This window comes from Myotis brandtii, unplaced genomic scaffold (assembly GCF_000412655.1).
Source record: "Myotis brandtii unplaced genomic scaffold, ASM41265v1 scaffold131, whole genome shotgun sequence".
Taxonomy (NCBI): Eukaryota; Metazoa; Chordata; class Mammalia; order Chiroptera; family Vespertilionidae; genus Myotis; species Myotis brandtii.
In genome coordinates, this window is record NW_005354632.1 from 2,411,973 (window position 1) to 2,422,152 (window position 10,180).

The 10,180-nt window shown below is 52.7% G+C and overlaps 1 protein-coding gene across 1 annotated transcript in view; it reads right to left on the bottom strand.

Annotated features, from left to right (window-relative positions):
* Positions 1 to 10,180, bottom strand: part of MAGI3 (membrane associated guanylate kinase, WW and PDZ domain containing 3) — a 171,789-nt gene that overhangs the window by 1,637 nt on the left and 159,972 nt on the right. Inside the window, exons 16-21 of the mRNA XM_014534664.1 lie at positions 8,694 to 8,879; positions 6,383 to 6,485; positions 5,646 to 5,736; positions 5,024 to 5,167; positions 2,062 to 2,200; positions 7 to 842 (exon numbers count right to left, since the gene is read on the bottom strand). Coding sequence (XP_014390150.1) covers positions 7 to 842; positions 2,062 to 2,200; positions 5,024 to 5,167; positions 5,646 to 5,736; positions 6,383 to 6,485; positions 8,694 to 8,879 — 1,499 coding nt within the window. The remainder of the gene's footprint in view (positions 1 to 6; positions 843 to 2,061; positions 2,201 to 5,023; positions 5,168 to 5,645; positions 5,737 to 6,382; positions 6,486 to 8,693; positions 8,880 to 10,180) is intronic.

The following is a 10,180-nucleotide window of genomic DNA, read 5'->3' on the forward strand; positions in this document are numbered from 1 at the left end:
AGAGCCCCGGCCGCTGTCGGCCGCCTCCTTCCCGCTGTCGTCCTCTGGGTCCGGCTTCAGCTTCTTTTCCGACGCTTCTCCGAAGGGGGCTCGCTTTCCTTTTTCACTTTCAGGTCCTCCTCGGCTGGCAACGAGAGGAGTCTTTTTGGACGGGAGCGACTTCTCATCCAGCCTCTTGCTTCTTTTCTCTGGAGAGCGAGCTCTGGTTTTCCCAGGCGGACCCTGCTTCGCCTCGTTCCTGACCCCATCCGAGGCCGGCTGGGCGCCCTCGCTGGCCGGGGCCCCTGGGGGGTCTCTGCTGCCCTCGGTCCTCGGCTGCTTCTTGGGGCTTGAAGAGCGCCCTCTGCTGCTCCTGGCAGGGTCTTGTCCAGGACCTGCCCTGGCGCTGCTGGGCCCACTTTTACTCCAGCCTCTCCTGGGGCTGGAGGACCGGTCCCGGGGCCGTCTTTTCGGGTCACTTTTGAGAGGACCGGGAATCGTTTCTAGATGGTCCTCTGCATAGCGACTGGCGGCCTTTTTAGGACTGGCGGACCTACCGCGCCGGGAGACACCGTTTTCCACCTTTAAGAGGTTCTTCTTGTCGCCGTGCCCGTGGCCGGCAGGTGGGTCCCTCTTGCTCGCGTTTTTCTGGAGGAGAGACTGATGGGAAGTGCCTTTCCTCCCAGGCGCCGCGTCCGGGAGTTCTTCTGCCTGGTCCCGCGTCTGAGCTCTCGCCGAGGAGTCTCCAGTTACCGGCACGTGCGGCTCTTCAACCATGGACGCGGAACGCGAGGGTGGGGCCGATGGTGACTGTTCGTCGTAGATCACGTGGGGAGATGGAGGGAGAGTGGTATCCCAATCGCCTGGGGAGGAGGTGAGTGGAACATGGTTAAATGTTAGGAGTGAGTGAGGAGCAGTAAGGTTTGAACTATGACAGCCATTTGAAGTAGATGAGAATCTGAACAGTTTACAGACATTTAGGTGGCTCTACACACTAGTACTAGTATCTCTATAAAGGCAGGTGTGTACAGACAGCTGTATTTGTACATCCAGGGTAGGGAGTTTAAATATACAGCAAATAACAGGATTCACTTTTTCCAGTTACTATGTGTAAAGCCCAATTAAAACTTAAAATTCGACCAAACTACCTGGTCCAAGAGGCGTATTAATTTAGCTCTCACCAATGGCTACAGCCTAAGGAATGCTAAGTCACTAAGACAGGAGACCGCACTGTGGTCCGCGGGCATTTGTAAATAGTTTTCCTCATGAAGCTGTCAAATTTAACGTCAAAAGGAAACGGAAAAGTGCAGCGGAAGAATTAGATGTATTTCATAGCATCATTTTTTAACTAAAGAAAAAAAAAAAAAAGACGGAAGTGATTGACAAGACATGCAAATTTACCAAGTCTTTTTAAGGAAAGACCAAGAAAAGCCCTGAAAGCCTTAATGCTGCTCAGGTTTCACGTAGGAGCACAGACCGGAAGGAGCCAAACCTGAAGGAGGAAGAGAAAAAGCCTAGGACTGTGTGAACACATCGCAGCGCAGTTAGCACCGACGTCACCGGGCCCACGGCTACAAGCAGATGGCGGAAGGTGAGTGTCGGAGGATCGCGGGCTGAGAGGCCGCGGGAGGTCCCGCACGGGGCCACCTCCTCCTCGGCCAGGGCACGCAGCCCAGGCACTGACATTGCTGCAGCGCCCGGGGACCAGCGGGCCTGCAGCTCCCGCTGCCCAGCAGAGGAGCGGACCCGACGCCGCGGAATAAATGCCAGCTGCAGAGGTTTCAGACGGTTTTCCTGACATTTAAACCACTCGCCTCTGACAACCTTGTGCCTTTCCAGGCACATTTCTGTATTTTCTGTTGAAATTAGCTTCACACGTATCCCATTCCAGCAAAGTCCTGCCTGGAGCCACCTCTTTTGTAATATTATTTATAGCTAATGAAAGCCATGCGATGTCGCTAGCTGTAGATGATTCTGGCTTTTGCTGGGACTGGGCGGGTAACTATCCCCTCCCCGTGCATGTTCCTCCTGCTGACCCTCCTGACCCTCTCTCAGCTCTGCAGCTGCAGGCGCCCCGCTCACCGTGGTCAGGAATCAGGCCCGTCCCCGGCCTCAGCAGCAGGAGCACCTTGTTCCCGCCGGCCTGGATGAGCTCGATGGCGCGCGTGTGCGTGATGCCTTGTGTGGGCTCCCCGTTGATCTCCACAATCTGGTCCCCGACCTAGACAGGGAGCAACACACTGTCATCCGTTTCGCTTCCGTGGACTCGAGAGCCGCTCAGCCTGGCCCAGCGCCCCTTCCACTGGTAAGACCTTTCACCTGTGCACAGCGCCGCCCGCTCTCGCGTTGAGGAGGGGAAGGCAGCAGATGGTGGCAGAAGAGGAATGTCTAGCTTTACATGACTAGGAAGCAGGAGCTGGGCATCTTGAAATCAAGAACCAAATGAAATATTCATACATTAAGACTGAAACTCACCTTGGAGAATATATTAATGTGAAGACCGATTTAAATCCAATAACCGGCTCATATTTCATTACTGTGGTGTAAAATGATTTCCCTGAAACAGCGGCCGCCAACCTTTCGGACCACCGGCTGGTGGCTGCTGCCCTAGAAGACTAGGGATTAGAATAAAATGCCTCGGTACCTCTGCTACTTCCTAGAAATGTCTGCTGTTTTTTAGAGGAAAAATACGGACAAGTTTAACTTCTGCAAAGGGCCTGATTAAAGATGATGATGGTAGGGATTTTATTCCAGATTTGAAACTACATTTCAAGGTGAAAAGTAAGTAAAGGGTGTTGGCTTCAGAACAAAACAAGGGAAAATTAGCGAAAGCAATTCCAATAGCTGCCCGCGCTTGCTAAGCTCCCAGGAACAGCAGCAGGGAGGCCGCGCCAGTCACCCACCTCCTCCTCCCACAGGGGTCTCGCCTCCCTCTCTGTGAAACGGGGCGTTGGGAGGACTTAAAGGGATAGAACATGATTACAAACCAAGCACAAATGTATGTTAGTGTGAACTTGCCTATTTTCAGGCTTTCCAAAAAAGTCCTAAGGCAGTGGTTCTCAACCTTCTGGCCCTTTAAATACAGTTCCTCATGTTGTGAGCCAACCATAAAATTATTTTTGTTGCTACTGTTATGAATCGTCATGTAAATCTCTGATATGCAGGATGGTCTTAGGCGACCCCTGTGAAAGGGTCGTTCGACCGCCAAAGGGGTCGCGACCGACAGGTTGAGAACCACTGTAGGGCATGAGTATGAATTAGTTCACTATAGAGAGCACAATGTAAAAATTGCAAGTAAACTATGAAGGAGAATAAGTGTTTTGCTGTATACTTTTGAAAAAAATGGAGGAGGATATCAGAAACAAGATCAATAGATTTCACAAAGTGGAAAAGAAATCTTTAAAAGCAAGATAATTGATTTTTAAAAAGCCCAGATTTCCCGTAAGTGACCGAAGAAGAAACATTTTCATGAGGAAGTAGATGACAAATTAGCACTAGCTGTATAATCCTGCCGGTCGCTAGAGAAAAGAGAATTAGAGCAGACAGTATGTGAAGCGTGCTCTGGGTACATCTTAGAAAACATGACTGAGGTTGTAATTAAGTTTAAGCACAGTCTTTGGCTTAAATTCACTATCCAGACCTGCACAGTTCTTATTGTTTTAGCACAAGTAAATTATAATAAAACTTGTAACTGAACGGATTTGCCACCAGGTGTCGTTTTTGTTTAAGCTAAACTGGGGGAGAAGCGGAAGAGGGCCAGGGCTTGAAGATGTTGGCAGCTCAGCTTGTAGGGACCAGTGCAGGGCCCAGGGCAGACCGCGGCCCTTTGAGAGGGAAATGCAGACATCCTTGTACAGCTTGGTTACTCTACAGTTTTAAAATGGGATGAGAACACATCGTTTGGCAAACAGAACAAATTCATGTTCAGGTTTGTATTACTGAAAAAAAAATTGTGGGGGATGGAGAATAAGAACGGAAGGAAGAAGGGATAAAGAAAAATTTGGCTCTCTTAAACACTATCTTTAAGGCAATCGCACAGTTTTTAAAACATCCACTAAAAATATTTCTAACAGTTGTTCACATGATCATCTCAGAACATGTCAAGAGCCCACAGGCCTCCCAACGGCATCGGCAGGACAGGCCTGGTCCCTCTGCAGCCGCCACAGGCTGCGGCACCGGCGAGGGACCGTCTCGCTGAGCCTCAGGTGAACTCTGTACGGGGCCGGCACCCACCTCACAGCCGTGAGACTCGCACTAACACAGGGAGAACGTGGTGAATGGGACAGTGGTCGGCAAACTGCGGCCCCTTGAGTGTGGCTCTTCCACAAAATACCACGTGCGGGCGCGCACGTACAGTGCGATTGAAACTTCGTGGCCACACTCAAGGGGCCAAAGAGCCACATGCGGCTCGCGAGCCGCAGTTTGCCGACCACTGGCCTGGGAGATGGCAAATCCTGAAACTTTCTGACTTTGTTCTATGTTAAACATGGACATACATTATTCCCTAACTCGAACTTTTCCCACTTCCGCCGATTTCTCGTTAGCTTTTCCCGGAAACCTTATTTCCTCCTCTCTACATTTTAAGCAGATTTAAGGACCAGCCTGAGACCCACAGATACTCTCAACAGCTCTCCATCTATTACAAGCTCACATGTTCTTGTTTTAGTGAGTTACACTGTTTGCTAACTGCTTCGTATAACCCAGGTCCTGCCTACCAGCAGTGGATTCCAGGAACCGACCCTAAATAGTAACAGTAATCCTCCCATTAGCTAGAAGCATTATCTGTCCATTCTATTCTTCCCGCAAATACCTACGGAGCGCCCACTAGGGACACTACTCAAGGTGCCGAGGATGCTGGCGCGATGGGAAGGGAGCGAGGAGAGAAGGGCGGGCGTCCTGGGTCAGAGAGGGACTGGCAGGCACGTGTCCCTCAGGTTTGAGTGACGCAGGATCTCGCTGCTTAGACTCGAGAGCTGTCCGCACACCCTTTCAGCAACTACTTCCCTGGAGCCGAAAGCAGAGGCGGAGAGCGAGGCCGACTCACGTGAATCCGGCCGTCCTTGAGGGCGGGCCCGTCCTCGGCCAGGCGCAGGATGAAGAGCCCCATGTTGTACTCCTTGCCCCCGCGGAGGCTGAACCCGAAGCCCCGGGGGCCGCGCTCCAGCTCCACCGGGTAGCAGCCCAGGCCCTGAGGGGAGGAAGGGAGGAAACAGGCTCCAGGGGCCGCTCGCTCACGGCGGGGACAGGATCTACCCTCAGCAGCACTTGTATGGCGCCAGGAAGGAGCGGACGCTGCGGGCCCAGGGCTGCGCAGTTTTTAGAAATGCAGCCGAAATCTGGGGGTTACGTGTCTCCTCTACTAGCTGGTCAATCAGAGAACAGAATTTGGGGACGTGCTTCCTTTAAGTAGATTTTAACTAATTTTCCTGAAAAGAGAAAAACCCACCGCTCCTCTGAGGAACTCAAGCCCCGCTCTAAGCACTCAACCAGGGTTCAAATTTCTCCACCCGCTGGGCAAACCTTCCTTTCACTCTCCATTCTCTCTGGAAGCAAACAGACTGCCAACCACACAGTAGGTCCTCAAGAGTGACTGACTAACAAATTTATCTGATTTGCAATAAAAACCCCAGTGTGAACCGGGGGGAGGGGGGGGGTGGGCATCTCACCTGGTGGTGCCGGCTGCCCACAGCGGAGATCACGGCCGCGTCGGGCTGGGGGAGTTGCTTGTGGTCCGCCCACGAGTGTCTGTAAGTCTCACTGCGGGAGAGAAGCCAGGGCCCCCTCTGAACTGAGCAATCAAAACCGGCTGCACGTAAAGGCAGCTTCCCCATTTCCTTTCAGAGCTGGGCCTGGGCACCGCCCGGCACACTGCTGTGGGGACAGGCTACACCGGACGGAGATGCCGGAGATGCTGGGCAGAAACCGGCCCTTCCACCAGCGTCCCGTCCGCAGGGCCAGGGGTCCCGGGCAGTTCACACCAAAGGAACTGCACCCGAGCGACAGCCTGCGGCCCGGGAGCCGACCTCACCAGACGGCTCTGCTGAGCGCCAATGCCGGGAGGGGCTGCGCCGAGTTTCTAGTAACCGAGTGTTGATGGCCAATGTTTCGACTGAAGAGGAAATAAATAGGTATGAACACTGCTCTGCTCAGGTCGCCTAGGAGACAGCAGTCTTTGTGGGGCTGGGGCTTCCCTCCCAAACCAGGGCCCAGAGTGGCCGAGCCAGTGGGGCCGTGGCTTCCTTCCAGTCCCCGCGTGTCGGGCGCGATGGAGGGAGGGGGACCAGGAAGGACCTGAAGGTGGAAGATGCAGGTTCTCATGGGGACCTCCGGCTGCTCCTCATCACTGCGGGGCGGGGCAGTGGGTGCTGAAGAGAGAGAAGGGCCAGGACGGAGAAAGCCTCACCTGTCCCCAGGCGCGTGGCTGGCCTGTGACTGTCCCAGGGGCCGGTGCTGCAGGGCTGGGCTCTGCCTGGCTGAGTTTGTTCCCGATGGTGGACCATGATGCTCTGTTCAGAGGAGGAAAAACAGGACTGAGCATCTGTCCCTAAGAACGTGGAGGCCGAGTGGGTCCACGGGCACCAGACGGTAACACATGGGGCCGCTTCCCACCTCAGTGGCCGCACGAGCCGGCTGCTCAGCTGTCGGGGGAGGAATGTGGCTGCCCTCCCCATGTCCTCTGAGTAACATTTATGTTTACGGAGAACAGGAGTCACATTCTCACGCCACACACTCCCCGCCACCACCCTGATGTGGATCGTCCACACAGAGGAGAGTCAGAAAGGAACCCACGCGGGTCCTGCCCGGCGAGGACGGGCTCCAGGAACCGCCTCCTAGCCTGTTCCTCTGTGGGTTCCGGAGCTCACCCCCACCTCTGAACCACTGCAGGAGGGGACAGGTCTGCGGAGGTGGGGACAGAGGCCCGTCCGCCAGCCCCACGCCCCTCCAGCTGCATCCCTTATCCGGAGCAGTTATCTCGCCCGACACATGATCACCCTCGAGTTGACGAGTGTTTAGAAAACAGACGCAGGCAGAGCTTTCTAAGAGCACAGAGGTGAGGAGAAGGCACATCTGTTCCCGCATCTTGGGCAGCAGCTCCAGGTCTGTTGCCCTGAAGGCAGCTTTGGTACCAAGCGCAGCATCTAGAGCTCGACGGCGGTCATGGGCCAGGACCGTTAGAGACGGTCAGACTCACAGCTCTAAAGCGGGAACTCTAATGTCTTATCCCGTCCAAACATCAAACGTAGGAGATTGAAGTACCGAGGGGAGGGGGCACAGCGTAGTAAGACCATGACTGAGCAAGGCTGATGGGGCTGAAACCTGAGCCCATCACCCGGGCCTCAGAAGGGCATGGGAGGGCCCCAGCGAGCGGTGTCCACCCAGGACCCAGGGCAGACAGGAAGTTTGGGTAACTCCTTAGATGAAAACATGGCGGTGGGGCCGCAGGAAGAGAACAGACCGACTGGGTTAGAGGTCGTGGGGGGAACAGACACGGATATGCACTGCAGTGCACGGCATTTTAATATGCAAGACTGACCCCTCATAGCTCTGCTGTTTCAGGCTTCTCAGTGGCTTTACACAATCGGGAAAGATGAGATGAGCACTATGTAATTCATAAAGAACAGAACGGGGCTATTCGAAATGGTTCCTAAGTAGGAATTCCTGACCAAAGGCAGCTTTAAAGCAAAGCGAGACACTAAGTGTGTTTCATGCCCCATTTACTGGCCATTCCCACTCACTCCCTTCCCCCCTTACAGGGCGGCTGCCAGAGGAAGCCGCCTCCCTGAAGGCAGCTCGGCCTGGGCCTGACGCCGAGGCTCTGTGACTCTGAGCTCCTCAGAGGGTTTTCCCTCACTCCAGCAGACTTAAGACTTGTTATTTAAAAGGACACGCGGTCGGAAAGTCTACCAATCTCTCTCGCTGCTGGCTGCTTACTTCCCGGCACACAAATGGCCACCACTCACTAGCCGGAGCTACTGTTGTCTTGAGCTACTGACACTTTATAATAAACTTTCTAATCCATTAAATGGAAAAGGCTGCCCAGCCAGCATGGCTCAGTGGTTGAGTGTCGACCTATGAACCAGGTCATGGTTCAATTCCTGGACAGGCCACATGCCTTGGTTGCGGGCTCGATCCCCAGTGTAGGGAATGCAGGAGGCAGCCGATCAATGATTCTCGCTCATCATTGATGTTTCCATCTCTCTCTCCCTCCCCCTTCCTCTCTGAAATATCTCTATATATAAACGCCTAATATGCAAAGTGTCCCCTCAGGAGTTTGACTGACTGGGAGTTCGGTCACTCGCTATGATGTGTGCTGACCACCAGGGGGCGGCACAGAACGAAGGAAGGCCGGTAGCCACTAGGGACCCTAACCGTGCACAAATTTCGTGCACCGGGTCTCTAGTATATATATAAAACGGAAAAGGCAAACAATGAGACTCCAGGGCACGTTAGAGGGAGCCATGCCTTCTGCAGGCTCTGGGCTCCTCGGGGCATCTAGGTTGACTGCTCCCTTACCTTCCTCAGCGATGACCGTCAGCGTGACAGTGACGATAGCCACTAGGGGCCCTAACCGTGCACAAATTTTGTGCACCGGGTCTCTAGTATATATATAAAACGGAAAAGGCAAACAATGAGACTCCAGGGCACGTTAGAGGGAGCCATGCCTTCTGCAGGCTCTGGGCTCCTCGGGGCATCTAGGTTGACTGCTCCCTTACCTTCCTCAGCGATGACCGTCAGCGTGACAGTGACGCCGGCGTCCTTGATCAGCTGGACGATGCTGTCGTGGGACAGGTCGACGATGGACTGCCCATTCACTGCTGAGATGTGGTCTCCCACCTTCAGCTTCCCACAGCGGTCAGCTGGGCTTCCTTCTATGACTCGGCCGATTTTATGAGGAATAACTGTAAGAAAAAAAATCCCCAGGTTTTCAATTATTTAAAATATCTGTTAGTGTTAGATTTATCAGCATCATTTAAAAATTCAACACAACATCAAAGAAAATTCTTGAAAAATACAGCAAAAAAGCACCACATGTGAGCCTCCTCTCTAAATGCTGCTATTTCCGTATCTATAACATTCCCCTTCTTGCCCACATGCACTCTTTTTAAAAATATATATATTTTTTTATTGCTTTCTGAGAGGGAGAGAGATAGAAACATCAATGACGAGAGAGAATCATTGATCAGCTGCCTCCTGCATGCCCCCTACTAGGGCTTGAGCCCAAAATCTGGGCATGTGTCCTGACTAGGAATTGAACCATGACCTCCTGGTTCATAGGTCGATGCTCAACCACTGAGCCATGCTGGCCAGGCCACATGCATTCTCTTCACATAGCTGCAGCCCCAGCATACCAACCCCTTTGCTGTTTTCCATTCACCGTAAACCTTCCCCCAGTCTTTATACCGTCATCCTACAATCCTGTTGAGAGATGCCTGACCTCGCTGATACTGATGAGAACATCTTGCCAATGTGCTGGCCCTTGTCTGTCGCTGGCCGTTCCGGCTGTCGCATCGTGGGCTGTTTTAGAAACGGCTACAATGAGACAGCCTTCGGGTCTCTTGCAGGGCATTGACTCCCATGAGGGACCTTGTGAATAAACGCAGTTCACACTCCAGGGAGGACTCGGAAGTTCTTGGTTAGAAATCCAAGTGTAGCGGAACGGCTGACCATTCAAATGAATCATACTTAGTTCTAGAGCAAAATTAATTCCTTGTATTCAGGCCTTTAGATCTTCTTAAAGTTAGAAATTTTAAGAAGTGGAATTAGAACATTAACGCTTTATGTTAACATTATTTGGCCCATGGATAAAACCCTACCCTGATCGGACAAAGCTGGGCCCACGCCCTTTGCACAGACCTGGGCGGTTCTATCTGGACGCCCGGCTCACAGGCTAAAGGCTTTCCCGACGAACTATCAGGACACTTTCCTGTTACTGATGGGGCATCTGTACTAGACACGGATATTCCTTCCCGGGTCTCCGAGACTCCCTTCCCGAGGCCCGTGGACCCGCAGGCTCCTGGGCCTGTGACTGCTGCCTGTTATGAAAAGGGACAATTAATATTTTTAAGTGGCACTCTGATGACGTTTAACTCCCACAGTAATGGGCTCCTTGCTTAAGTATTTCTGAGTCTTATTTGGTGCCTATTAGAGATATTTTACTTTTTAAATATATATATATTTTTATTGATTTCAGAGAGGAAGA